The 27,113-nt window shown below is 42.1% G+C and overlaps 7 protein-coding genes across 7 annotated transcripts; 3 read left to right on the top strand and 4 right to left on the bottom strand.

Moving 5' to 3' along the window:
* Window positions 1–1,297: 1,297 nt before the first annotated feature.
* BCR41DRAFT_337030 (hypothetical protein) lies at window positions 1,298–5,690 on the top strand (the record flags this gene model as incomplete). The annotated part of the gene is made up of 3 exons (XM_022022053.1): window positions 1,298–2,081; window positions 2,637–2,768; window positions 4,634–5,690. The coding sequence occupies 3 exons, from the start codon at window positions 1,298–1,300 to the stop codon at window positions 5,464–5,466; spliced, it is 1,749 nt and encodes a 582-aa protein (XP_021881100.1). The 3' UTR covers window positions 5,467–5,690.
* Window positions 5,691–5,703: 13 nt separating this feature from the next.
* Window positions 5,704–7,321, bottom strand: BCR41DRAFT_354404 (ribosomal protein L36e). Its single transcript, XM_022024314.1, has 3 exons — window positions 7,188–7,321; window positions 6,505–6,636; window positions 5,704–6,072 (listed from the first exon to the last, which is right to left on the bottom strand). The coding sequence occupies exons 1-3, from the start codon at window positions 7,287–7,289 to the stop codon at window positions 5,995–5,997; spliced, it is 312 nt and encodes a 103-aa protein (XP_021881099.1). The 5' UTR covers window positions 7,290–7,321; the 3' UTR covers window positions 5,704–5,994.
* A 2,070-nt stretch (window positions 7,322–9,391) lies between these two features.
* BCR41DRAFT_354401 (mitochondrial carrier domain-containing protein) lies at window positions 9,392–10,615 on the top strand. The gene is made up of 2 exons (XM_022024313.1): window positions 9,392–9,439; window positions 9,729–10,615. Exon 2 carries the CDS (start codon window positions 9,732–9,734, stop codon window positions 10,491–10,493), a length of 762 nt encoding a protein of 253 aa, XP_021881098.1. The 5' UTR covers window positions 9,392–9,439; window positions 9,729–9,731; the 3' UTR covers window positions 10,494–10,615.
* Window positions 10,616–10,838: 223 nt separating this feature from the next.
* BCR41DRAFT_386795 (NRDE-2, necessary for RNA interference-domain-containing protein) lies at window positions 10,839–16,868 on the top strand. Its single transcript, XM_022027831.1, has 8 exons — window positions 10,839–10,942; window positions 11,114–12,287; window positions 12,399–13,424; window positions 13,520–13,882; window positions 13,974–14,589; window positions 14,711–14,924; window positions 15,050–15,215; window positions 15,349–16,868. The coding sequence occupies exons 1-8, from the start codon at window positions 10,865–10,867 to the stop codon at window positions 16,713–16,715; spliced, it is 5,004 nt and encodes a 1,667-aa protein (XP_021881097.1). The 5' UTR covers window positions 10,839–10,864; the 3' UTR covers window positions 16,716–16,868.
* BCR41DRAFT_354397 (heavy metal-associated domain-containing protein) lies at window positions 16,820–17,583 on the bottom strand. The gene is made up of 4 exons (XM_022024312.1): window positions 17,499–17,583; window positions 17,291–17,366; window positions 17,133–17,200; window positions 16,820–17,007 (listed from the first exon to the last, which is right to left on the bottom strand). The coding sequence occupies exons 1-4, from the start codon at window positions 17,502–17,504 to the stop codon at window positions 16,948–16,950; spliced, it is 210 nt and encodes a 69-aa protein (XP_021881096.1). The 5' UTR covers window positions 17,505–17,583; the 3' UTR covers window positions 16,820–16,947.
* Window positions 17,584–19,406: 1,823 nt separating this feature from the next.
* On the bottom strand, window positions 19,407–21,525 carry BCR41DRAFT_337018 (guanine-1-methyltransferase-domain-containing protein; the record flags this gene model as incomplete). The annotated part of the gene is made up of 4 exons (XM_022022052.1): window positions 21,040–21,525; window positions 20,853–20,953; window positions 19,823–20,702; window positions 19,407–19,717 (listed from the first exon to the last, which is right to left on the bottom strand). Exons 1-4 carry the CDS (start codon window positions 21,488–21,490, stop codon window positions 19,407–19,409), a joined length of 1,743 nt encoding a protein of 580 aa, XP_021881095.1. The 5' UTR covers window positions 21,491–21,525.
* Window positions 21,526–21,984: 459 nt separating this feature from the next.
* Window positions 21,985–25,855, bottom strand: BCR41DRAFT_80512 (hypothetical protein). The gene is made up of 6 exons (XM_022031031.1): window positions 25,225–25,855; window positions 24,391–24,497; window positions 24,148–24,302; window positions 23,894–24,046; window positions 22,721–23,798; window positions 21,985–22,596 (listed from the first exon to the last, which is right to left on the bottom strand). Exons 1-6 carry the CDS (start codon window positions 25,493–25,495, stop codon window positions 22,216–22,218), a joined length of 2,145 nt encoding a protein of 714 aa, XP_021881094.1. The 5' UTR covers window positions 25,496–25,855; the 3' UTR covers window positions 21,985–22,215.
* Between the last annotated feature and the right edge of the window lie 1,258 nt (window positions 25,856–27,113).

Here is a 27,113-nt window from a genome sequence, read left to right as displayed (position 1 = left end):
AAGTTCATGTGGGTGACATGCGCGTTATTATCATACACGTACACGCTAAAACACCTTTCAGAAATGTATTGTTTGCGGATAACGTGCAGCTCACTCACGAATAGCATCGCGTTTTTTTATCATGCATGTGTGGTTTGTGTATGCTTTAATCCATCGATTTTACCAATGGCCAAACCCCGCGGGGCCTTTTTTCTTATAACCTCCTGAGATTCTTGCAGACATGTAGCTAATCTATGATTACGCAAGAATGCTATAGTAGACAAAAACAGGCCCATTGTATACAAAAAATATTATGTAGCCCAGTTTATTTGGTTAATATCAGGTGTACTTTTTTCGAATAGTCTCGAGTGTATTAGCAGTTGAATAAATTGCTTGTTGTAAGCTCATCACTAGTGTGAAATGTTGTAAACGAAATGGACGATAAAGTTCAATTCAGTGGTGTGAGTTGTCGATTGTGGACTTTTACCAAAGCGCGGTCAATGCGCCGATTGTTTTCCTATCTGTCCGCGGAAAGATAAAACAAAAATGTACATTATTTTTATACACCTTCGACGTTCTTTACTCGCTGAATATTTTCATATATCTTTTGAATAACCTTGATTGAATTGAATTGGAAGCCAGCCATCAAATCAATTCAACCATCGTTTTTTGAATTAAAAAAATATATGAATCCACTGATCAAGCGATGGAGTATACTTCAATGAGTATAGATGCAATATCTCCGAAAACCAGGTTTTCGATCACGATTTATCTTTCCTTCACTGATGTTGTAATGATTTAGCGACTTGTTTGAAGTCAAGAATTAAAAATAAACAAGGCAAATATAAAATAAAAATCGTTGCATATAAAAATATATGCCATTTTTCCCGTAGTCGTGGTATGTGTAAATATATAGTTTTGTTCATGCAGAGGTTCTGCATGCTTATACTCTAGTTGTTATTACTTTATTTACTTTTTACAGATTTGCTGTCCATAGTGCCTGGTGTTACCAATCGAACAATTCATGCATCTCTTCACTGCCTAAAAAAAAAAAGAAAAAAAAATGCGCGCACACACAAACATCAGGCCTTGTGGCGTGCATATTTTTCTCACACCACATAGGCCAATTTCCTATTCATTTTAAAGCAGAGATAATAACGCGTGCATTATAAGGCGAAGACATATATAAAGGACAAGTATGCAACTAACGTCCTGTTTACATTTTCTTCTACAGTACTCACTCGCGTACGACTCATCCATACTTCTTTCCTTCTTCACTCATTCACAGATCCACACACTTTTCTTCTCTCCCCTTATCATGTCTATTAACTTCAATCAAGCTGGTTTCCAGGGCAAAGTCATTCAGCGCGGCGATGAAGCTTATGAAGAAAGCGTCTACCAATACGCATGGAGCTCCTATGAAGACAAGGGCACTGTCGAGCCTGCAGCTGTCATCTACGCTTTGGACGATAGCGATGTCCAACTGGCTATTAAGCTCGCCAAGCAATACAAGTTCGGTATTGCTATCCGTACCGGAGGCCATCACTACACTGGTGCATCTTCTACCTGGGACCAAAGTATTCAAGTTGATGTTTCCGACACCTATACTGACTTTACCTGGGATAATTCTGAAAAGACCTTGTTAACCACTGGAATCAGTGTCGCTCTTAGCAAGCTCAACAGCAGGCTCAGGAAGGCAAATCGCTTTATCCCCACTGGTCAATGCAGTTACGTCCACTTGGGTGGTCACCTCCAGACCGGAGGATATGGCCAATTGATTCGCAGCTTCGGTCTTCTTGCTGACCATGTCCAGAAGGTCCGCATCATTACTGCTGATGGTAATCCACGCTGGGTTGTACGTGGTGTTGAGGCTGACAAGGACCTGCTCTATGGCATTCTCGGAGGCAGTCCTGGCAACTTTGGAGTGATCACTGATGTCACTTTGAGGGTTCACAGAGATGAGGATCACCCTGAATCCCGTGGTTTCCGTGCCCAGCTGCCTTATAACATCACTGCCCTCAAGGCTCTTTTGGATATTATGGTCGAAATGGACAATGATGATTCCTTCGCTCCAGATTATGACTTCTGCGTCTCTGTCAACAGTGCCCGCGATGAAGAACATAAGCCCGTTGGAGGCATTGTTGTCTTTGCACAGTGGGCCAATCTGAAGGGTGCTGGCCAGCTATATGATCCCACCTTCTTCAACAAGATCCGTGCGGCTTGCGGTGGCTCTGGTGTTATGAGGCCTCACGATGGTATTTACATGGATGATGACAAGGCGCCTCTTTCAGTTCTCTGCTCTCACTGGCTCTTCCCCATTGCTCGTGAGTACCAGCTCCCCTATTACAAGCGTACCTACCTTTCCAACTCTAGGGCCGAAAGACTCAAGCAAACTGGCTGGACTACCTGGGTTACTGATCGCATTCAAAGCCTTGAGGGGGATCATTACACAGATAACAAAAACGGCGTCTTCGTGTCATGTCAATTCCAGTACGCTGGTGGCAGAGACTCTACCTACCGCAAAAATGGTACTGATGGTTACTCGTCATACAGCTGGCGCGATTCGACATTCGGCTGTACATTGGACGCCTTCTATGACGAGAAAGTCACGAATGCAAAGACTTTGGCCCTTGACTGGGTCACCAAGAACGACCAAGAGGGCACTGGTCACCAGGGAGCCAAGTTTTCTGAACAGGACCGCCGTTTGTTGTGGGGTTCGTTCGATTTGAACCTTCCTGACCGCCGTCTGGAGTACTATGATGAGCATCCTACTAAGTATGACCGCCTCAGTGCGATCAAACTAAAGAATGATCCTGAGCTTATTTTCACTTCCAATGCCTTTGCGGTTGGTCCTCTCCCTGACCGTGTTACTAAGGCTCTTCATAAGGCTCAGTTATGTGAACACAAATATGGATTCTCTCTGGCGCTGCACCATCAGGGCGATAAGGCAGGTGACAATATGCCCTCCGCCCACACACTGCTGTGTGATGAAGATGCCGAATCAAAGCCCTCTCACAAGCCAATGTGTCTCCACGCTGTGGGATCTAAGCTCGACGATATTAAGCGTGAGAGGATTAGGTCTGAGGAATAAATCCGTAAATATAATGTAGAAACCATAGATCAGGAAGGATCTTCTGGTGTATATACTATTCTCAAAATAACAGGAAGACACACTCGCCTCCATTTTGTCCAAAAAAAAAAAAAAAAAAAAAAAAAAAAGAATCCTTGACATTAAAAGTAAATAAGTTCAATTAACCGAAGTCGTGAATAGCGAAATCTTAATTTCATGTGTATTAATCTCATCACATTGACACAAAAGTTTGCTGTGAAGCATAAATAAAGTTCGCATGGTCGATGGGCTGATTGTCTTAAATGGAGGGTATTTTATCCAATTTGTCTTTGTCGACGACTTTCTGATGAGGACCCTAGGAGATAGAGCTGCTTCATTATCGAGTATACTCAAATTAATGGTTTCATTATTTACATTTATCAAACCGATTGATCGTTAAAGATCGTTAAAATTGCTCTTTTAAGGCATAAAGTGGCAATGCTTATCTAAGACAGTATAAATTAAAGCTTTTTTTATTCACATAGCCATTCACACAGCCCTATTCACACAGCCCTATTCACACAGCTCCAATAACAAGCCATAGTTATACACTCTTTAAAATCTCCCTACACATCCACTTTACGGCTGTGCATGGAAATGAAATATGATCGGGCTCTATTTAAAAGAAGTTTTGTACCCGAATTTTATTCCATCTCTCTTTCTTTCTTTCCAACAGCTCACTTACAAATACACCTTTCACTCACTCTATCTTTCATCTCTCGTACTCCATCATGGTTAACTTCGCGCAAGTCGGTTTCCAGGGCAAAGTCATTCAGCGCGGCGATGAAGCTTATGAAGAAAGCGTCTACCAATACGCATGGAGCTCCTATGAAGACAAGGGCACTGTCGAGCCTGCAGCTGTCATCTACGCTTTGGACGATAGCGATGTCCAACTGGCTATTAAGCTCGCCAAGCAATACAAGTTCGGTATTGCTATCCGTACCGGAGGCCATCACTACACTGGTGCATCTTCTGCCTGGGACCAAAGTATTCAAGTTGATGTTTCCGACACCTATACTGACTTTACTTGGGAGAACGATGACAAATCCCAGGTCACTCTCGGAATCAGTATTACCCTCGGCAAGTTCCAGAGCAAACTCAGGAAGGCAAATCGCTTTATCCCCACTGGTCAATGCAGTTATGTTAACCTGGGTGGGCATGTCCAAACTGGAGGATATGGCCAATTGATTCGCAGCTTCGGTCTTCTTGCTGACTACGTCCAGAAAGTTCGCATCATTACTGCTGATGGTAATCCACGCTGGGTTGTACGTGGTGTTGAGGCTGACAAGGACCTGCTCTATGGCATTCTCGGAGGCAGTCCTGGCAACTTTGGAGTGATCACTGATGTCACCCTTAATCTCCTCAAGGATGAAGACTATCCTGAGTCCCGTGGCTTCCGTGCTGTCTTCAAATATACTCCGGAGACCCTCAAGCGCCTTTTGGATGTCATGGTTGACATGGACAATGAGGATGAGTCTACTGCTGGAGACTATGACTACTGTATCTCGTTTACCACTGGTCGTCCTGCCGAAAACAGACTTCCAGGCATTGTTGTCTTTGCACAATGGGCCAATCTCCAAGGAGCTGGTCAGCCATATGACCCCAGCTTTTTTAATAAGATCCGTGAGGCTGGAGGTGGTTCTGCTGTAATGAAGCCTCACGACGGTATCTATTTGGATGATGACAAGGCGCCTCTTTCAGTTCTCTGTTCTCATTGGATTTTCCCCACAGTTCGAGAATTCCAACTTCCCTATTTCAAGCGTACCTACATCTCTAATTCCAGAAATCACAAGCAAAACGGGTGGACTACTTGGGTGACTGGTCGCATCCAAGACCTCGAGAAGGATCCTAACAACGAAATTTTTGTCTCGGCCCAGTTCCAGTATTCCGGCGGCAAATTCTCAGCTTTCCGCAACAATGGAAAGGATGGTTTTTCATCTCTTAGCTGGCGCGACTCGACCTTTGGCTGTACCTTAGATGCTTTCTACAACAAAGACTATCCAGCCTCCAAAGCTGCGGCGGAAGCCTGGGTTAACCAGAACGACCAGGAGAGTGTTGGCCACCACGATGCCAAGTTTTCTGAACAGGACCGTCGTTTGTTGTGGGGTTCCCACAACTTGAACCTACCTGAGCATCGTGAACAATACTATGATGAACATCCTACTAAGTATGACCGTATCAGCGAAATCAAGCAGAAGTACGATCCTGAGCTTATTTTCACTGCCAATGCCTTTGCGGTCGGTCCTCTTCCTGAGCGTGTTGCTGAGGCATGCCACGTCAAATTCGGGTTCTCTGCGGCGCTGTTCAAACAGGGCGATGCTTTCGCCAATCAAGCTCCTTCGGCACATTTGCAACTTCAACTCCAATCCGAGGAATAAGTTTAGGGAAAAAAAAAAAAAAAATCTAACACCATTCAAAGTGGAATATCTATGTGTATATACTCTTTCCACCTTCATAATTAAGACCACATACTCTTAAACAATTAAAAATAAATATTAAAAGTATATAGTGGCACTCGGTGCAAGAAAGCCTTTGCTTAGTAATTTTTTTTACTAATAGAGCATCACTATTTAGATACTCAAATAAGCTTGGGCTGTTTATGGAGTTTGAGGTTGATCGCATTATGGATCCAAATGTTTCGATGCACTATATCCTCAGAACGTGCAGCTTAAAGGCACTCTGCTTCTTTCCAAAGGCTAGGATTCCTCTTCCATTTTGAACTGCAATTATTTTTGTGCATTGAACCATCACCTATCATTGATCCATATCATACTAAAAAAAAACTATAGCACGAGTTTAAAATAAAAGGAAACATCTATGAGGTCTTCTGGATATCCAACAGTGAAGAAATGAAGTCATTTATTGTCGGTTTGTATCCAAAGAAGAAACTGCTAATGATGAGCAATTTAATGGGCACGACGAGACTCAGCAATGACGTTGGTCATCTCCTCCACCTTTTTCTTGGCGCGAAGGAAGGTTCCGAGCTGTAATAAACAAAATAATAAAGAGAAAAAAGAAAATGGTCAGATCAATTACTATTTTGTTTTTCAGCTATAGACTAGAAGCGTTGGACAGCTTTTTTTTTCCCCATCAAAATGGTGGCGGAAAGTGTATGAATCATTGTACGAACAAAATCCATTGTTGTATGCCATATACTAAGCGATGATTGCTGCATTTTTTCTGAATACTTGTATCTCCTTTCAATTGATAACCCAGTTTTGTCGATTTTCTCAAACACAATGCAGTAGTTATCTTGCAAATCAGTATCAAGGAGTCTTTGATCTAACGCCATGATAAATCCTTTCGTTTCGAACTAATCCTGCAATTTTCCGTCAAAAGCATCGTAGTCTTGTCTCAAAAGAGCGAAACTAGTATCTGGTAAACTAAATCGTAATGTTTTTAAAACGAATACGTACTCTCTTCTTGGCGAGCTTACGGGCACGCTTATCCTTGGAGTTCTTGATCAACTCCATGATGCGACGCTCATAAGGAGCAAAGCCAGCAACCTCACGGATGATGGAACGGACAAAGACGACGCGCTTACCAGCCTAGTCATATTGATCAGAAACCCAGCAAGCAAGCAAACAAAAAAAAAAAAAAAAAATTGAGTTGAAGAGTTTTTGACGTTGAAGGTAAAAAAGACAGGGTCCTGTCACTAGTCTCTATGGCCTTCCTGCTTTTCAAAATTCGTGTTAAAACTTTGATGAGAGAAAGTATGCTCAAGGCGCCTTCATAAAAGTGATGACGAGTTAATCGATCGCTGATTCCGACAAAACTGGTCCATTTTCTGTTTTTAATGTTTATTCTCTTAAATGGCGGACCGCATTGTCTATCTGTACTGCTGATTGAATGAAGAAAACTGTTGATCAAAATATCTCTGACATCTTATCGACGTCTTGTTTTAGCAAAGTATTCCATGTGAATCGATGTCATTGTCGTTTGGTACTGAATCGATGAATGTATGTCATACTGGACATGTAATATGTTGTCTCCGCTATTTTCCCAAATTTGTGAGCACGATATGCATCCATTGATACAAAGTGATGCTTTTATTTTCGTATCCATCGATCAGCGCATCCATTTGACTCATTGCACTTACAACACCCTTCTTATAGGAGATGGGGGTCTTCAACTCACGAAGAGTTGTGATGTGTCCGCGGTTCTGTCCAGATCGGATTCCGGTCTTCTGAGTAGCAGCCATTGTTAAATGTGTGCAATGGTTTGAAAAGGAGGATCCAACAAACTTGCAGGGCTTCTGCATCAAAAAGAAAAAAGGCATCTAACCCTTAAGAAATATGTTCTCTACTGTTCACGAGACTTGTTTTGGGTAGTATAAAATTTTTCCAGGTGTTGCAGCTTTAGTTTGTTCTTTCTCTGCGTTGCTTCCTTAGATCTCTCTACCGGATTGTCCATCAAGGCAATCCCTCGACAATCACGCCGAGCTTAATGGTTGAGGCATGAGTCATTGGCACGCTATAGTAATCTCCCTTCATTCCTTGCCTTAGTGGTCCCAAAACTTGAACGATTTCTCCTTCAAGTCTGGTACCAAATCCTTCTTCGATCCGATCACCTCATGTGTCAAGTTGATCCGTTGCCGCCCCTCAATCTCATCTCTCCCTTCTATCTACTGTTTTCCCTGACTTATTGTTGATCTATATTTCTCACCCAGGAGGCCACCTGTTTTTTGGAAGCTCACAGAACTGAAGTTCTTTCAGTTCGCTGGGATTTTTCGAGAGACAATAAGGGTTCTGCTATGGGGTTTGAAGTGCGATTAGCAATTTTGGTTGGTTGGGAACTCGGTTGGATAGTGATCTGAGATGTTTGAGATGTGCTGTGTTCGACAATGATGACGTTTGGGGTTTGGTGTTGGATCTGGAATTCCTAAAAGGAAGGATGTGGCTAAAGATGAGGACAATTATTTATATCCATTCTTTGAACATGGGCAAAGTGTTATATTATTTACTGTGATGGTTTAAAAATCTTGTAATAGCAATTTTTAAACATTTGAAAATATGGTTAACATCTTGGTTGTCACCACATCACCATTGCTAAAAAATGGTTTATTGATATAAAATATATACAAATGTGAACGGATTATTGTAAGAGACGAATGATCCTGTGGTACTCTGGTTTGCCCTCAGTTCATCAGCGCGGTTCATCCTTCTTTGAGGTATCAATTTTTGTTGAATGGCCGGTGAGAAGTTCGCCAGCCTTTCTAGTCATCTCTGCGAGGGCACCGCCGACCGCGGCTAAGGGAAGAGATGCCGTCTTGGCTGCCTTCTGTGGAATACCTTCCTTATTGGAGTTGGGATCTGTGAAGGGCTCCGGAGTTGAATGAGCGGGTTTTTGTGAAGTATCTGACATTTTTTTGATGCTGTGAAAGGAGAAAATAAAAAGCTTTTGTCTATTTTTGAAAGTTTAGAAAAAGCATTGGTGAAGAAAACGTGATGGATAATAACATAAATGACGGCATTCTTATGCTTTCATTCACGTCACGGATAGCCTTATTATATATATATATATTAACTAAATTCAGCTGCAAAACCTTGATTCTTTTCAAGAGTTGGTATAAATGGATAGGCCTATTTGACTCTTCCGAATGAATATGATCATATGATCGTGTCTGTATTTTAAATCACGGAACTGTACACCATCTGGGGTCAATGCGGATTTTCTTAATTAAATCCCTTCTAAATCAGAGGGTGCAACTGCGCGCGCAGATATTTTCAATGATAGGTGATCCTTGCCGCCTCTTAAACTCGTATTTTAAATTATTGTGTATAACAAGAATCAAAGTACACAGACGTTTGTCTTGCACGTAGTGGGATGATTGGCCGGGAAACAAGTCTTTTTTAACGATACATTTGCAAATGATAATAAATATTTCTATATTCAACATGCCAATTGTGTGCCTGTAAGTCCTGAGATAAGCCGCCGCCGGGACCACTCCGCACCCGATATATATTTGTTTTTTTTTTATTTTTATTTTTATTTTTTCTTCTTCTCCTCATCTACTCCCCACTCTTACTCTGTCTTTAAATTTCTCATCATGTCCACCATTCAACATCAGGCCTCTGTCGCCCCCACCGGCGCTTCTCTCTATGCTCGCTTCGCCCTTGCTGGTGCCATCTGCTGTGGTGTCACCCACGGTGCCCTCACCCCTGTCGGTAAGCAAGATTGATCTCAAACTCAGATTTAGATCTGATCCGATCTTAATGTGACAACCAGAATCAGTTACCTACATTTTTCTTTCCATTGGCGTCAGAGATGAACTAAAAATCTTAATTTCTTGCTACCCGTTCAGATGTCGTTAAGACTCGCATCCAGCTCGAGCCCACTGTTTACAACAAGGTAACGCAGTGTTTTCAGTATAGCATCCATCTCATCAATTCATCAATTCCGAGCATCGAAGAACCTAAAGGAGCTTCATCACATCAATACTATCCATTTATCCATGCCTTGAAGAGGAGCTTGAGCGAAGAATTTATTGGATCATGACAGCACATCCAATTAATAGAGTAGTCGAATGCTCTTCATGATTTTTGGTCGTCGCTATCTCTTTTGTTCAAAGTGATTTACGTCCATCTATTGTATCGCTCACATCATTTCTGTATTATCTTTTCGGGGTTTTCGATTTTAGGGTATGGCCGCCTCTTTCCGTCAGGTCGTCAAGAGCGAGGGTGCTGGTGCTCTCTTGACCGGATTCGGTCCTACTTTCGCTGGTTACTTCTTGCAGGGTGCCTTCAAGTTTGGAGGTTATGAGTTCTGGAAGAAGACCTTCATTGATTACGTTGGACTTGAGAACGCTGTCAACAACCGCACTGCCATCTACTTAGTTTCGTCTGGTATTGCTGAGTTCTTTGCTGATGTTGCCCTCTGCCCTCTTGAGGCCACCCGTATTCGTCTCGTTTCCCAGCCTACCTTCGCCACCGGTCTTGTCTCCGGTTTCACTCGCATCTTGAAGGAGGAGGGTGCCATCCGTGGCTTCTACTCTGGATTCGGCCCTATCTTGCTTAAGCAGATCCCATACACCATGGCCAAGTTCGTCGTCTTCGAGCGTGCCTCTGAGGCAATCCTCGATTCTGTTGGTCCCAAGGAGAAGCTTTCTGCTGGTACCTTGACCAGCATTAACTTGGCCTCTGGTCTCATTGCTGGTGCTGCTGCTGCCGTTGTCTCACAACCGGCTGATACCCTTCTTTCCAAGATTAACAAGACATCTGGCACTGGCTCCGTCATGTCCCGTCTCGCTGCCTTGGCCGCCGAGCTCGGCCCTCGTGGTCTCTTCTTGGGATTGGGTCCTCGTATTGTCATGGTCGGTACTCTCACTGCCTTCCAGTTCGCCATCTATAATGACATCAAGAAGGCTCTCGGCGCCACTGGCGGTATTGAGATTCGCAAGGCTTAAATGTCCTGATTATTCATTCCTCTTCATTTTCATTCTCCCATCATTCATCATTATTACCTTCACAAACACACTCTATTATAAAGAATAAATCGAAATGCATAGAGATATCAAAGATTAGACGGGTACATTTGTTTATTTTTTTATTTTTGTCTATATTTTTGTATGGAGGCCTCTTCTTTTTTTCAACATCCGCACAGACTTTTGTCGGAAAGAAATGGCGTTGGTCGGATGTATTTTTTTCCTTTCTGAGACTATTCCGTATCTATTAAGGGCTGAGGTGCACGTGATTGGGTCAACCTATAGTATTAGGCGACTGTTGGCATTTTGTAACACATACTCATTCACAATTGGAACTAGGAATAGAGGGCGTCATGTCAGACAATACTGCTGATCCTGATGCACGGTTTTCTGCAGAGGTGCTCGACAAACTCGATTTGAGTGGGCACAAAGTAAGTGATACCTTGTTTCCGTTTTTTTTTTTTTTTTTTAGTGAAAGCAATGCTTGCCAGATATATGAAAAAGATGTATGGTATTATACACCGAAAAGAATTCTCGGGAGATGACTAATCCATGGTCGCTTATGGAAATAACAACAATGATAATAATAATAATAATCTTAGAATGCAGTAGAAAAGACACAGGCATCAATCCAAGCACAAAAACCTAATTCGACGCAACCACCCACATTTGATAGTTTTCCGGAAATACCTATTCCCCCGGCATCAACTTCATCATGGAGTATCCCAACATTTGCGTCTTTCCCGGTTGAGAGCTTGCCGCTCCTTCGTGCTCCTCCCTTAGTTAGCGAAGCTATTCAGTTTTCATCAAACAGTGACAGGAACTACGAATACAAAGGCTCCAATGAACTTAAATCTAAAGATAAGAAAAGAGCAAAGAAAGAAGAAAAGGAACATGGTCGCATTTACGATCATCGTCGACTTGGCAGTAGTGATGCCTATAGAGCTAGTAAACAGGATAATGACAGATCAAGAGACAAAGATCATAGAAAGCTACCAGCTCATGACGACCATATAAAGCAAGATGCTAATTGGGAACATGAGCGGAGACGGGAACGACCGAAAAAAGGAAAACGACTTAGCGAAAGCAAGAGTCCCGATAGGCTGCTTGAGAGTCACCGCGATAGAAGCGAACGACTGAGTCGTGGTGACTCCCATATTGATCGAGAGCGGCGGAAAGAAGGAAAACCCAGTAGAAGCAGAAGTAGAAGTAAGAGTAGAGAAAGATCTTCTCGGAGGGATAGGGACCACAATACCCAGAAGGAACATGATCATCATGATAGTCGCGAGCAAAAGAGGAGTAGTAATCGCAATGATCGCAGAAGAGACAGCTCTAGGGACCGATATAATGATCGACATAGTGGGAGCCAATTGAAAAAACACCATGGCGATGACCGTAATATTACGCAAGTTTGGGACCAATATTGGGAACAGGACCGCCACCGTACAAAGCAGCATTCTACTATGCACAGATCAGACGAACCTTTGCGTAAGAACCTTGATCATAAAAGAAGACGGTGTGAGGAGGAAGAAGCGAAGGATGATTATGACAATTCGTGGACTAGCCGCAGTAAGCGAGATCGTCGGCTAGAACAAGGAACAGGCAGTGAAATACCGATCTCAGTATACCCATCCTCTTCGACATGGCAGCGTAGCGGCACTTCTGAAGAAAAGAACAAACCAGGTACATGGGTTATAGATGTTCGTGGTGACCAGGATTTCTTTCGTTATGGTGGCATCAACCCCCGGACAATACCAAAATACAACCGTGCAGGAGGTAGGCCATCATATATCATTGTGGCATATGCAGACAAAAAAAATGCACTTGTTTATTATAATAGCGCATTAATCAATAGGGACGTAATCTACAAATTTATCCAATATGCAGGTGGTCGAGTATTAGGAATGCCATCAGATATACTGATAGATTACGAGAAGACTAAAGCGCAAGGCGGGAAATTCATTGTTTTTAAAACGAAGAAAAAGAGCACTAAAACTAAGCGCTATGTTGATCCCCATGCGACGTGGCGCGATCAGAGTAAGGAATACAAAAGAATTTCACGAGCAAAGGCTGAAGAGCTGGCGAAGTTATCAAACATAGTGTGCGAAGATTCATCATTCATATCGCTTGATATTCGGTCGAGGAGCAGTAAGAGGTTGCATTCATCAGATCGGAGCGATAGTGAGAATACAAGCGGCGAGATCGATAGTGACAATGAACTAGGAATTTCAGGGAAAAAAAAGGTTGATTACAGAGATATCCATGGTAAATCTGTTTACAAGGAAGAGGATGAGGACTTAATGCAGACTACAAGTGACCAGGAAGAAGAAGGCGCAGAGAGCGCGCTGGACGTACTCAGAAGACGCAGGATGATGGTTGACGCAGAGTTGCGCAAAGATCCAAAACAACCCAGCAAATGGCTAGAGTTTATTGCCCTCGAGGATGAAATCGACCTAGTCTCGAATCGGCGTTCAACAGCCAAAGTTGGAGCCCATTCCACCAGTCATTTTGAGGTAAAGCTTAGTATTTTTGAACGTGCTTTGCTGTCCAATCCAACAAACGAGCGTTTGTTATTGGAATACATGAACACGTGTCGACAATGCTGGGAATCTGCCAAAGTCCTGTCAAAATGGGATGAGCTCTTGCAGTCAAATCAGATCCAAACAGCTTGGCCAGGCCTGTGGATTGAATATCTGGATTATCGACAGCGACATTTCTTGAGTTTCTCAGTCAAGAGTTTTGTGCGCGTTTTGGGGGAAGGATTGGAGCGTTTAGGGCAACTAGCGAGATCGACTTGGATGGCTATACAGCGGTCGCCTGAAGAGAATGCAGAACTAGGAATACAGCTTGTTAAGGTTGAGTCGGTCATGGTTCATATCATGGCTCGAGCATGGACATTCTTAAAAGAAGCAGGTAAGGGTTTAAATTTTTCAGAGGTTTGCCGTCATACTTTATTGACATTTCATATCCATTGTTAAAGGATGATTCTCCTTCTCCTTGACCTGTAGGATATGTTGAGCGAGCTCAAGGCATCATTCAAGGCCAGATAGAATTTTTATTCAATATGCCGCCCAGTCTGGCGACAGAATCATGGCGAGTTCAGATCAGGAGCCTAGAAGAATTTTGGGATTCTGAGTTACCGCGTTTTGGAGAAAAGGATGCAAAGGGATGGAACCACTATGTTACTGAGGAGGATGAAGTAGCAGTGGAAGGCTTGCTTGAATCCGTAAAACTACCTTCACTAAATGCCCCTACTGATGAGTTGATCAAAGCGTTCGCCGACAATAATGTTGATCGCTATCATTATACTCGTTGGGCGAGTCTTGAGAGAGAGCTTTCCACCCTCTGCTGGTTCCCTATACGAACCACAGGTAGGACTTGTTCTTGACACCTTATCCAGTTCTCCCCCAATGTGTACATCTTTTAACATTTGCCGTTGAATCAACATGCGATTTATAATAGAGGAGCTACCGGATCAGTTAGAGGATGATCCTTACGGGATCATCATATTTGATGACATTCGACCCTTTATTTCTTCACTTTACTCCCCTGAGGCCCGCCAACAGTATATAGAATGTGTATTTAATTTTCTTGGCATACCTATTAACTCGTCTATTGGGTCAAATGGGCCACAGACACTATCAAGTTCATCGGTATCAAATCCTGATTCTTACTCAAAACAATCGATAACGAACGTCAATAACATCAGCACCTATAATCCTTTTTTCCACGACAGTTTATTGCTGAACTTGGGCATGAATATCCAGTCTACATTAGCCTCCAACGAGGGCCTAAGAAGGTTCTTTCCCGAATTTGACGATCATGCAAAGTTGGTAGAGTGCATTCTCAGGGACATTGCGCGGGAATATAACTTTCAAGAACCAATGAGAAAAGGGGAGCAACAAAATTGGGACTATGTCTGGAACTTGCCATTGAGGTTATTTCCTCAGAGTGCGGACACGCTATTCGGAAACATTAATCAAACACTGGAGCCAGAAAAGATGGAGAAAACTCGATATCGATGGGCCACTGTGAGTAGCAACGAAGAGATACAGACAACAAACAAGCTTTTTATCCGGTATGCAACTATCCTTTATTTTGGCTTGCTTGAAAGAAATACATGTAGGATGTAATGATTTACATTTTGAAACTCTATCTTTCGCTCTCTTTTGCTACAATCCTTCTGAATTTCTCAATAGACGTTCACTTCAGCAGCTAATAGAGGTCGTCCCATTATCCAAGAGCCAGCGGCGTAATCTCTCGCTTTATCATATGATGTATGAGACCTTGGATACAATGTCTGCAGTCAAAAGCCAGAAGCTAGCCAAGAAATATTTGAAGAATGACAGAATGGATCTTGATTTGTGGAACGCATATGCTCAAGCAGAAAGGGCACTTGGCCGTATTTCTGAGGTACAAACAAACAAAAAAAATCCTCAATGCTTAAATTCAAAGTGTTGACTATTCATGATAATGGAACCAAGGAGATTTAATCTTTTTTTTTTTTATTTTTTTTTTATTTATATTTATATTTGAAGGCTCGAAAAATATATTCAACTGTCTTATCAATGTACCAATCTTTTCCGATAAATATCCAAGCAAGAGTGCCTCTAATTTACCGTTATTTCGCAGAGTTAGAATGGGAACAAGATCGACCTGGTGCTGCGCTGGGAATCCTTGTGGCATTTGCAGAAGGAACTTCAGGTAAATATAAAAAAAGAGACTCCCATCGTCGTTGTAATCACAGGGTATCAAGCCCTTGACATTAGAATAGGTTTTAGAATTTATAATGTTGATGTCTTTTCAATACGTATATTTTCACTTCCATTCCTACTAGTAACCGTCCCGGAGGATTCACAAGATGATATTCCAGTGCCTAACCCAACGAGGCTGATCAAAGCACGTCAGTTTTATGCTCAAAAGGTGGCACAGCTCAATTTGCGTCGCCCTTCTATTATGGCACAAAACAATCCAATAAATGCACAGAAAGAGTCAATCGGTGGTCAGTGGTTTGAGCCTGCTTTAGACCTAGTCGTCTGTTTTGCATGGTTCGAATACCTCTCTGCCACAACTGGCGCAGCAGCGGTAGGCTCGGGTTTACAGTCTGGTATCAGGGTTTTTGAAAACACGATCCACGAGCTGGACTTACGAAACCCAGACAGTGAAATTGAGGTGCCCATCGTATCTTCGCAAGATGAGACAGAAAAACGGAAACAAAGGCAGCAACCTCTATTCTATTCATCTCTCGCAATATTTGCGGATGCTCTAAAGGCCGAAAAGACAACCGTAACAAAAAAGATTTGTACAAGTGTTGAAGCAGAAATGGTATGGATTCAGCTTACGAAAATGGTTTATCTTCATTCCCAAAAAGGCATGGGTAGCACATCCAAGCATAATACCTCATCGCCATTATATCGCGGTAAAATTGTTGGAGGCAGGAGTGACGGAGCAGGGTTCCAGCCTCGTGACTTGCGCCGAGTAGTTCAAGAGGGTTTAAAACGATTTCCGAACTGTAGCATTCTACAGTCGCTATTTTTCTGGTCCGAGACAAAGCAACGATTGCATGGTCGCGTTCGCACATGGGTTAATGAACAGTTGGCTGGCCGGCAGTACCACAATTGTAATAATGGATCTCCCGTTAGTAAGGCGCCGATGTGGGTTTTTGGCATATATTATGAACTATGGAATCAAGAGCCATACAATCCCAGTGTTGTACGTTCTATTCTAGAAGCGGCTCTTGAATCGGCTTCGAAATCATCATCAGCCACTTTCAACTCGAGTCCAAGCCTATGGCTAATTTATATAGAGCTCGAACTGCGGGAGAGTGCTCGACAAGCTAAACCCTCATCAGCATTATCATCAAAATCAACAATCGACACTGTCACTCCAGAAAAAACTGAAACAAATATGCGAGTGAAGCAGCTTCTGTTGCGTGCGTTGAACGATTGTCCTTGGAGCAAGGATCTTTATATGCTTGCGTTTGAGCCGAGACTACGAAGATTATTTTCACTAGATGAGCTAGATCAATTGTATGAGACCATGCTGGAAAAGGAGATTCGTTTGCGCAACGAGATCCCAGAGCGAGAAGGAAAGCAAGCTCAAGATTCCAAAGACCATCAGGCATGGGAAAAAGAAGATCCTTCTCGTGATGATAATAGTGATTCTGGGGAAGAAGGACAGGATATCAAGATGAGAGATGGATGAGAGTAGGTAGTATAAAATGTTCATTTAATACAGTAGATATTGTCTGACCTTTGTGAGAGAAGCTCAGCTACTATTAATTCTTCACTTTGAAGTGATAGATAATAGTTGTTTTTATTGCTTAATGAATGTATACTGCGTAAAAAAAGGGAATGGGGGCAAGCATAGTCATAAAATAAAAAGAGAAAGATAATGTGCATGATAAAAAAGGTCATTCACTGAAGAAAGCCCCTGTTTAATCCGAAGCGACCTTGACAGTCTTGCCGGTCTTTTGAATAGCAGTCAGGATCTCATTCTAAAAGGTGTAGAGGTAATATGATAGAAACAACCTAGTGAGTGACCAAAAACACTCTTTGTCTTCTTTTTTACCCGCGTTATATTCATAACGTACATGCACGAAAAATATACTTATAAACACACCTCCGACAGAGTAGATGATTCAACAGTGACTTTCTGTTTTTCAAGAGAAACATCGAAGCTTTCGACACCTTCAGGAAATAATATTCAAACATTTGGAGTCATAAGTGACTTTGATAAAATAGAGACGATTGATTTCCTTACAGATATGATTAGTTTACCTTGGAGCTTTGACAGGGCTTTGGTCACAGCGCCAGAGCATCCGCCGCAGGACATGACAACGTCATACTTGTATTGCTATGTTTTTTATTTTAAAGGGATAAAATGGAGTAGAGGGATATTTAAAGTAAGTAAACACGCTATGGTTGAAATTACTTTGACCCGAGTTAGTGAGTAAGAATGGATTGATCATTGGGATACTAAGCTTACAGCCATGGTTGATGAAGTGATATTAAGCAAAAGAGAAAGGAAAGTAATGAAAGTTTTTTCTTTTTTTTTTTTTTTTTCTTTTTTGGTGTGCTGTTGTTGAGAATGAAGTGCGATAATGAATCCACCCACCTTTTATATCAGTTCAAACTTTGTACTGTGTAACCATGCAACATGCGCGATTTTAAAAATGTTTTCGTCTAGATTTTTTAAAATGCGCAAACAATCACGGTTGGACAACTATCGCCTACCATTCAAGGATAGATTATTTGTAAATTTGCTCACTCTATAATTTTCCATGGTGTGCCATAATGCCTTAATGCTGCAAGCCATGCGGTCCTGGGGCGTGTTTCTTCTTTATCACCCTCCTGCTCTCTTCTCTCCTCTTTTTTTTTTTTTTTTAAGAACGAGTGGACATCATGGAGAGCGATACCTACCTATACTTGACAAAGGAAGTTAAGTACCAAATAACGTATAATCGCCTGGACCACCTAGCAACTCGTCCAAGGCATCGTCATCACCCTTGTCTTGTTCAATGGGAGGTTGAGCTGTAGTAGTATCTACAATCGATACGGTTTCCTATGTATAGTGGACGACAGGCGGCGATAAGACTGCTTCTAGTCGTCTCGATCTCTGGTTGATGTACTATGCTGTTGGTAAGGAATTAGGAAGAGGCTTTGTAGTGGATGAGTTGTAATAACATGTCTCTATGCATCCTTTAGTAAAAGGGTTGGTTTGGTGTAATAAGGAAGATCCCCGCCTGGTCTGTGGGCATCGTCAAGCTTTAACTATGTGTAAAATGGCGATGTTTCTTAATTTTTAATCTGGGTTCCTGCCTGTTGATGCTTCATTGGGGTTCTTATGGCTCTGTCTGATACTATTTGTACTGCTGCTATTGCCTGATGCGCTTTGCCGCATTGGAGACTTGGCACTGCTGAGTTGTGAAACAGGGACCTAAATGATTAAAAAGAGGCAATGTTAAGCTTGAAAATATGGCGTCTATTCAGTTCGCTCTCGTTTTTTTTTTTTTTTTTTTTTTTTTTTTTACAAATATGGGTCCATTCCTTTATAGTTCCGTACTTTAAATGTCTTCAAACATCAAGTAATACACATGCAAACAACTCAAGTGACTTTATAAAGCGTTGCGATTCTCGCACATAAGAGTAGCCGAGCCTGCGATGATGCTCAATCCATTGACAATGTTATCTCAATTAATAGCTTCATTAATAAGTATCCAATTTGTAATCCCCACAGAGGAGATCGTAACCATTATACTTACTGCAATAAAAACTGGGCTTATTTACAAGACCACAATCATGGATAGCCATCGCAAACTATTCTCAGTACTGTAATAGTCGTCAGGGCGGGCGAGGGTCCGTGTAGCACTGGCACGCTAAAAGCTTTATGGCCTATTCACTAGAAAAGGGGGCTCGGTATCTAAAGCATTGTGCATGTGGCTGTAAGAAAAAAAAAAAAAACTTTTACAGCATGAGCTTTACAAAGATGTTATAAAAAAAAAAAAAATAAAAAAAAAAAGGAACTTGATGCCTGTAACCTATTGAGCTTTAGAGCAAGCGCTTTCTGAGAAGAGGAGCGAAAGTCCTTGGTCTTATCCATGAGCATCCATGAGGAGCAGGCGAAGAAGGGAAGTGATTTCGTGAAAGGGAGGCTTGGTTCATGGGCCTTTCCTTTTGTATTTTTTGGTGGCGTTTCTGCTGCGCCCAAAATACCAAAATCTCAAAAACTCCTCAGATGAACAAACATTACGCATTTTTATGCATACTGGAAAGCATGCACTAGGAACACAAAATACTTCTCTTTTTCTTTTCCCTCTTTCTTTTTTCTTTTTTTAGACGATTTAATATTAAAGGACCTGTTGAAATGACCTTGAAAACAGTATGTATATTTATTTTATACTGAATCACTCCTCTTTTTAAACTCATCAGTGTCCATAGGTTGATCCTGTACTTCTCCCTCCCTACCCCAGCCTCCTTCGTCCTCGCTCTCATGACTGCTAGTGATGCTTCTAGCTTCGCTTCCGGATCTACTCTCCCTAGAATCAAAACCAGACAGCTGTTCATCCCGTGCATGATGATTAGGTCTCCAAGACTCGACACTCCGGCGAACTCTAGGCTTTTCTTCCAATTTACGCTGTGGAATCACCTTTAAAAAAGCCTCCTTCCAGTCGTTGCACTCAATGAACTGTAACAAAATTTCAAAGACTTCAAAGAAAACGAGGAAAAAAAAAGGAGTATGAGGAAATTACATCTGGAATTCAACAACGTCGTTCCTTCTTTTTTTCTTTTCTTTTTTTTTTTTTTTGTTACCCTGGTTGACAGTGAGGATACGTCGGCTTGACATTTGGATGTAATCGCCAATAGGCAACTGAGCAGTTTCAATCCCCAGTTTTTCCGCCTTGTTCTGACATAAATTTGGATATCGGTTCTTATCAACAATTCCTCCAAGAACATAACATGTATTTTCTTCAAGTTGCGTGATCGTATTAGGCGAGTCTGCACTCAGATAAACAACTTTTTTAACTGCGGGGATCGTCGCCAGCTTTTCCTCCTTTTGCTGGCGCTCCTTCTCTAATGCTTTAATGTCAAGGGCTGGGTTGGTTGTGGTCCCATTTTCCAAAGTTGCTGGAGTCCCTGGAGTAGAAAGTGGTGAGGTGTAAGTCTGATCAACAAATGGCGATGCCTCAGCCTCCTTTGCTGAAATATTATCCTGTTTTTCTACAGCATTTTGTATGGCCACCTCTGATAAAGCACCAAGTCCTGATTCTGTTGTTGAAGCAGACGAAAGTAATGCCTCTGATGAATTCTTTTCATTTACTCCTCCTTCTTCTGCTCCCGTAGCTATCGGTAATGGCGCCAAAGTTGACGCTGAAGACGAAGCTGATTCTGTCTGAGCATAAGTCGCCAAGACCTTCGCCTTGACGGCTTCTGATTTAGCAGAGGCAATTGCTTGAAGCCTCTTGAGCTCAGCCAAATGCTGTTTACCAGAAATCTCTTCTGAAGGCCAAACTTCTTCAAGCCCTTTTTCATGGATCGTGAAGTTCTTCCAGAGCTCAAATCCATTGGCACGCTTGCAAAACTCTTGCTTCGATTGACCTGTAAATGAAGTGAGAGCCAAATGTACAATCTTTTCGCACGTCCTGTTGTAAGAGTAACAGCGTTTGATCTGATCCACCATTGATTTGACTTCCTGAGAGGAAAAAAAAAATTGAAAAAAAGAAAAAGATTAATGTCATTCTGCAATCGATCATATTTATGGCGCTAGTTAGCTTAGACACTATCACCTGGATTTCTTTTTTTTTTTTTTTTTTTTGTTTTTTTCGAAAGCAAAGTAGGTCACCTTCTCTAACATCAAGTCATCAAAGGACATGTCAACCCCAATTGTAATCCCTGTATGGATCTGGTCGCTCTTATGGCGTTTTGGTGGTGGCGGGATTAAGCCTATCAACAGAGACTGCGTTAGCTATCCAAATGCTTTTCTCTTTCTTTCTTTTTTTTTTTTTTTTTTTTTTTTCTCCTTCTCGTACCGGCTTCAATCGCATCATGACGCTCTTTGCTCTTTTGTTTGCGCTTCAGTTTTTCCTGAGCTCGGAGTTGTGGCTTCCGTTCCTCAAACTGTTGCTGCTTTAGTAACTTCTTCATTGCATTTCTTGACAAAGGCTTGCCATCGGGTCCCATAATAGGTGGTGGTCTTGGTTTCCAAAACGGGTTTTTACTTCTTGGATCAGCTTCTTCTGTCGTCTCTACTGTTTCTGTTTCCGCTGTTGTTGCTGTCGCTGCCGCTGTCGCAGGCTCTGTCTCCGTTGTTGCTGGCATTTCTGCCTTCGCCGTCGTAGTCTTTGAGAGATCTGCTTCTCGGTCTTCTGTACTAGTTGTATCTGTAGAATGGAAACCATGTTCTTCTTCCTTTAAAGCTGAACTTTCTTGCTGCGGTAAAGCTGCAAGCCCCTTTACTACTGAACTCTGTGCTTCGGACATTGTAAGACGAGTCGCATTAATAGATTGAGCCTCAATGAAGAATGGTTACTTTGTGAATCAAAGAGAGCATTAAAGAAAAACACTAGTCACATTTTAAACGCCACCAAAAGATTCAATTGAAGTGGGAGGGCTTTTTTTTATTTTTTTATTTTTTTATTTTTTTATTAATATCTAATATACATTGTCTGGACTTTGTTTTTTTTCTTTTCGCAAATGATCTGATGCAAGACATGGATTATGTTCGACTGTGCAAAGTGATATAATGGTTTTGTGTAGTCCTGAGTTTTTGGGGTGTTGTGTTTGATTAAAAATATATCAATTGGTATTCATTTACCATTGAGAAGCGCGAATACGTAAAAGTCCCATGGCAGCCTCTAAAATAGATTTATCAGGCTCAAGCTCAGAAAGATCTGTGTGCATATCTTGAGCTGCACCGCTGACCCACAGCTGAGATCCCATGCTGTGTCCCTCGCCTGCACTGTCCGTGGTTGAGTCGCGAGCGGGATATGGCCCATATTGGTCTATATGATGTGAGTGATCACCATACAGTGGATGGCCTCTCCCTTCGTGATTAGGAGCTCGCTCATGATAACGCGAGGAATGTGGCCCTGAGTAGCCATAGCTTTGCGGTATATCTCGATAATGGTGTCCATGCTGTCCATGAGGTTGGTATTTTGATTGAGACCCATGATATACAAGGGGTGGTGGAGGATAGGCAGAAGGCACTAAATCGTGGTGGTTTGGGGAATGATACTCTGGATACGGTTGCGACTGTGAATGGGAACGAGAGTGCGAACGTAATGGGCTGGGATAGAATGATCGTGGGTGAGACGAATGTGTAGTAGACCCATAGCGATCCTCAGCATAAAAGTCCTGAGGGCCAAATCCCTTCTCATAACGCATGGCCATCGGATAGGATGCCTGCTTGCTAGGGTCATAAATGACATCTTTCTCAATGATGCCAGCATCATGAGCGCCAGTTCGCTCCTGGGGTGGTGTAGGTGGTTGAGAGACCTGAACCTGTCTCTCAGACAGATGTTCTCCCTTGATAGCCATCGCGTGTTTACCACCATCGTCTTTGGAAATAGTCTTTTTTTGCGCCAGCTCTGTACGTGAAACTGAAGCTTTCTCGATTGATTTGGTGAATTTTGGCGAGGTCCGCCCTTTAGGTTCCAGATCCTCCTCTTCTACATCTTTTTCGCCATCATCATCATCATCATCTTTCTCCACATGTTCGCCGTTGTCCGCCTCCTCGTCATCCTCCGAGGCTGCGTCATCTTGATCTGATGAGTCTTTGCTTTGCTGACGCTTTGCTGAACGTTTCTTTTCGTTGCTACCATTTTCGCTGCCATTCTGCTGCTCATCCTGAACCTGTTGCTTGGCAGCGATCATATAGTTGTTGTTATTTTCACTGTTGCTCATTAGCATAGATCGCTGTTCCATCGCTGCCATGCACTGATTCTGAACACCATCCATCCGAAGATGTCGCACCAAAGCATCCTGTCGCACGAAGGTAGCTTCGCAGACAATACATTTGTAGGGCTTCTCGGACAAGTGCTTCTTTGCATGACGGTCGCGGTCGTGGCGACGTGAAAAAGCAAAGTTACATGATTCACAGACAAAAGGTCGGGCTTTTGAATGAGTGCGCATGTGAGACCGAAGGTTGAACAGGCGCGAAAAGCTCTTGTCACAGTCAGGTTCAGGGCAGGCGTGTGAAGGCTTGGGCTTATTGGAAGCAGGCTTCGACTTGGGAGCGATGTCCACCAGTCCATCTGTTGGAAGACCAGCCTTTGACCGCTCCCTAAGCTGTCCATTCACATATGCTGCATGAAGATTAGCAGAGGCCCTCTGCCCAATGCCCAGTTCGCTCAACTCATGGGGCTCCTGGCGCTTCTTAATCGGCTTCGTATTGGCGGTGACAGCTGTGGTGTTAGAAGTGTTAGCTGTACTTGCAGTGCTGGTAGAAGCAACAGAAGATGCTGGCTTTGATCGAGCCACTTCAACACGTCCCGATTCGGGCTTGGGTTCTTTCCCATAAGACCATGACGACGGAGCTTGATCATCATACGAGAGACTCTTGTTCCTCTCACGCGCGTTGAGTTCGTCACGCTCATTTTGATACGAATCGGGTGAGAGGGGAACCACAGCTGTTGTTGGCGAAGATGGGTCTGCCGTTGCAGCACTAGATATAGTGCCAGGTGATGGAGGCTCATCCGATATTAAATTCATCAAAGACATAACTGTAGATCGTTTGCGAGGTATAGATCCATTTTCAGCTTGGGCGAACGGATCTGCAGCATCCAAGCTACTATTATTTAAGTAGCCATAGGTAAGGTCCTGTACTATTAGTGTCATTATAATGATTATAAAAAAGAAAGAGACACGCATGAAATATTTTCATACCTAGTAGGTGGCAAAGACATCTTGCGCTTTACAGGACGAGACAATGAAGGAAGATTATCCATGGCCACAGGCTCAGGAACCATTCCAGGGCCAGCGTTCTTAATGGTCTGGGACATGAGTATACGCTTGCCGTGGTGGAGTTCAAAAGTGATGCTGTTATATCCAGAAGAATGCAATTTAATAGGGGAAATAACATTGTTATTGGCAATAAGAAATAGATGAATGCGATTGAAATATAATTAATATTTACATACATGTAACCGTTATTTTCATCGGTACTGGCATGATGTGATGGCGGACAACAGATCTTGAAGAAAATACGGATTTCGCCAGTGGAAAAAAATAAACGTTGAGGAGATGGCACCGTAGGATCCGGTCCTACGACTTGGAACGTGTCGCGCTTCTTGGTCTATTAATAAACATATTGCAGAGTGTTCAATACATTTAATTGTTTAAAGATTAATTATTGATTGATACATGTTCAGCACAGCACATACCCTGCAACGTTCACAAGGAGAGATAAGATCCTGTGACTTGAAGGTGTGTAGATCAGCATTGGGCAAAGCTAACCGAGGAAAGATCTTCAATACGAGGTCCCAGTCGCCTAAATCACATGATATAAATAGACAATAATGAATATGCGAGTTTTCGATGGTGCATTAAAGGAGCTCCAAGAGGATTTGAATGAACACAAGAGATAAAAGAATGAATGGTGTATTGTAAAATTCAAAAATTTGAACGGTAATTAATAATAACTGACAACAATGATGATAGCACTCCAGGCAAAACAAGGTTTCTTTCGGAATGGGCGGATGTATTGTACGAAACTGAGCCTCCCGTTGCCACAATAAGAAAAAAAAAAAGATACAAGGATCACAAATGGAAAGCATGTGCAGATCGTACGAAATAAAATTATCTCGAGATGTAAGACTCAACTAGAGTTTTCCGATTCTTTATCAATTTAAACTGTTTGTCCCGTTCCTTTCATCCCAACATATCAGCTACTCATTGAGAAGGGCTTTCAAGTTGTCTTGATGCAATCAAGCAACAAAGCAACAGATACATCTGAATAACCAGCACGTTCTCATCATGACGCGTGGGTAGCGAAGAGCCAGTCGCTTTTTTTTTTTTTGTGTGTATATTTGTGCGTGTGTATTTGTTTGTACGATTGGAGATGTGGGCCGTCGTGCACAACCCGAGGGAAAAAAAAAAAAAAAAAAAAAAAAAAAAGGCAGCAATCCATGATCGGAGAAATGATTGGAAAGAGAAAAAAAAAAAAAAAAAAAAAAAAAAGATCAATGGAGCTGGAAGTGATCATGCGAGATCATTACCTGGTGAAGATTGTCGTTGACCAGTATTGGGTGCACGGTAATGCTTTGGAATGTAAATCGAATTCCAGGGTGCAACAGTAGTAGGATTGGAGTCACGTAAACTAAACACGACGCTTGCGGTACAGTCGCGGCTGAATCTAGAGACAGTCAGGTTAACCGATTGTGGAAGCAGGCTGCGGTCCTGGGACGCAGGTCGAGTTTGTTGTCCTTGTTGGTCTTGCAGCTGATGTTGCTGCTGTTGATCAAGTGACTGAAGCGGATGACGAGTCATATCAGTCTCGGGGAGAGTGGTAGAGGACGGATCAGCCAAGCTACTACGTGTAAATGTCAAAGAAGGAAAACAAAAAGCAGGTCAGGACTCGGTGGAGAAAGGGCGTAGCAAAAAATGATTAAAGTGTAAAATATGGTTGGACGAGTGAGGGGACTGTGGCACGAGGAAGTCTGTTTTGTCTCATGAATTTCAAACTAAAATCACTCTAGGTCATCGGAAACCTGGTGAATGATGTGAATGATGTGAATGATAGAACGCGTGAAGAGCATTCTCTCGGCTTTCGTGACAAACACAAAAGATGGATATTGCTATCTTTTTTTTTATAGATATTCTTTTTCTGCAATCTTTAATAGAGACTAGCAGAACAGATTTGAAATGATTGTGAAATGTGGGTGGAGGTACAGGGGCTGGCTTTGGGGGTGGGACGGGCTGGGATGAGCTGGGAGGACAAGCACACGCCCACTGCCACAGACAAATCTCTTTTGATGACATGCATTGAGCATTTCAATACACATGTACGCATGCAGAAAGTCCTTGAAAAAAAAAAAAAAAAAAAAAAAAAAAAAAGAGATAGCCAACTCTTCTTCATATATCCTGTCTCAATTGCACTAGGACCATCTGCACTCGCCCAATTGATGCAATGAAGCTAGTCTCAACCCGCCAGTGAAGATCCTTTCTGATAATCATAATAAATACGGTGAAATTTAGGGAGAAAGAATAGGGGATGACCCAAAGATGAAAGATGATGCTCTTCAATTTTTTTTTTTTTTTTTTTTTTTTCGCCACAGTTCCGAAAGAGGATCTCGATTATCGCGCTTCTTTTGAGGTCACAAAGACACGACACGATTTTGTTTTAATGGTATGCATCCATTCCCTGAAGCCACACTTCCTTCTTGTCCATAATATGCAAAACAGAAAAGTACGCGGCAACCATTCCACACACCAAAATAATACACACGTGCAAACTCTGTATTCAAAACGTTTACTTTCCCCTTCACATTTATACTGATAATCTGATAACCCTAATGATTGCATCCTCTATCCAAAATCCTTCCTGTCTCTTTAGACGATCAATAAAGAATGGTGAATTCATGTTAACCTACCTTGAACTGGTCATGGTCATACTAATGCTTGCAAAGGCTTTTACTTGAGAGTTCAATATTAATGAAGTGTAAATACCAGGAGAGAATTGCGCCCAATGACGAAAAGTAAATCAATCAGGACAGAATTTCTACAAGAATACGATTCTTTTTGGAGAGAAAAAAAAAAAAAAAAAATCAATATCCTATCATTTCTAACCAAGGAAGAAAAAGAAGAGTTGCTACTCAAATTCTAGAGAAAAACTTTTTTTTCGGTTGCACGAAGATAGTATCCGAGATTGAAGGTCGCAGTCTTTTCGTTAACGATATGTGAGGGGGATAAAACCCGATTGAAACTCATTACTTCAAGTAAAACATGGTCAGTAGGAAAATCCATTTTGGGCTGTTGCTCCAATCCCAAGTACATCTTTCGGAAATATTTGGAGTAAAAAAAATAAGAAAAATAAAAAATAAACGGCTAGATGTAGTCATCGTTCAAGAAGAGATGTTTTTGTTTGTGAAGAATGGAAGTGTAACAA

Source organism: Lobosporangium transversale, assembly GCF_002105155.1.
Source record: "Lobosporangium transversale strain NRRL 3116 chromosome Unknown BCR41scaffold_20, whole genome shotgun sequence".
NCBI classification, from domain to species: domain Eukaryota; kingdom Fungi; phylum Mortierellomycota; class Mortierellomycetes; order Mortierellales; family Mortierellaceae; genus Lobosporangium; species Lobosporangium transversale.
This window is presented reverse-complemented; position numbering and strand designations above follow the sequence as displayed.

Coding starts and splice junctions, on each gene's coding strand:
- BCR41DRAFT_80512 (XM_022031031.1), bottom strand. CDS start 25,495: ATGACTCGTCATCCGCTTCAGTCACTTGATCAACAGCAGCAACATCAG. Junction 24,498..25,224: donor TCAACGACAATCTTCACCAG/GTAATGATCTCG, acceptor CATGTGATTTAG/GCGACTGGGACCTCGTATTG. Junction 23,799..23,893: donor ATGTCTTTGCCACCTACTAG/GTATGAAAATAT, acceptor CTTAAATAATAG/TAGCTTGGATGCTGCAGATC.
- BCR41DRAFT_354397 (XM_022024312.1), bottom strand. Junction 17,201..17,290: donor AGCCCTGTCAAAGCTCCAAG/GTAAACTAATCA, acceptor TATTTCCTGAAG/GTGTCGAAAGCTTCGATGTT. Junction 17,008..17,132: donor AATCATCTACTCTGTCGGAG/GTGTGTTTATAA, acceptor TACACCTTTTAG/AATGAGATCCTGACTGCTAT.
- BCR41DRAFT_354404 (XM_022024314.1), bottom strand. CDS start 7,289: ATGGCTGCTACTCAGAAGACCGGAATCCGATCTGGACAGAACCGCGGA. Junction 6,637..7,187: donor TCTCCTATAAGAAGGGTGTT/GTAAGTGCAATG, acceptor CAATATGACTAG/GCTGGTAAGCGCGTCGTCTT. Junction 6,073..6,504: donor GTAAGCTCGCCAAGAAGAGA/GTACGTATTCGT, acceptor TGTTTATTACAG/CTCGGAACCTTCCTTCGCGC.
- BCR41DRAFT_354401 (XM_022024313.1), top strand. CDS start 9,732: ATGGCCGCCTCTTTCCGTCAGGTCGTCAAGAGCGAGGGTGCTGGTGCT.
- BCR41DRAFT_386795 (XM_022027831.1), top strand. CDS start 10,865: ATGTCAGACAATACTGCTGATCCTGATGCACGGTTTTCTGCAGAGGTG. Junction 10,943..11,113: donor TCGATTTGAGTGGGCACAAA/GTAAGTGATACC, acceptor TAATAATCTTAG/AATGCAGTAGAAAAGACACA. Junction 15,216..15,348: donor ATTTGCAGAAGGAACTTCAG/GTAAATATAAAA, acceptor CATTCCTACTAG/TAACCGTCCCGGAGGATTCA.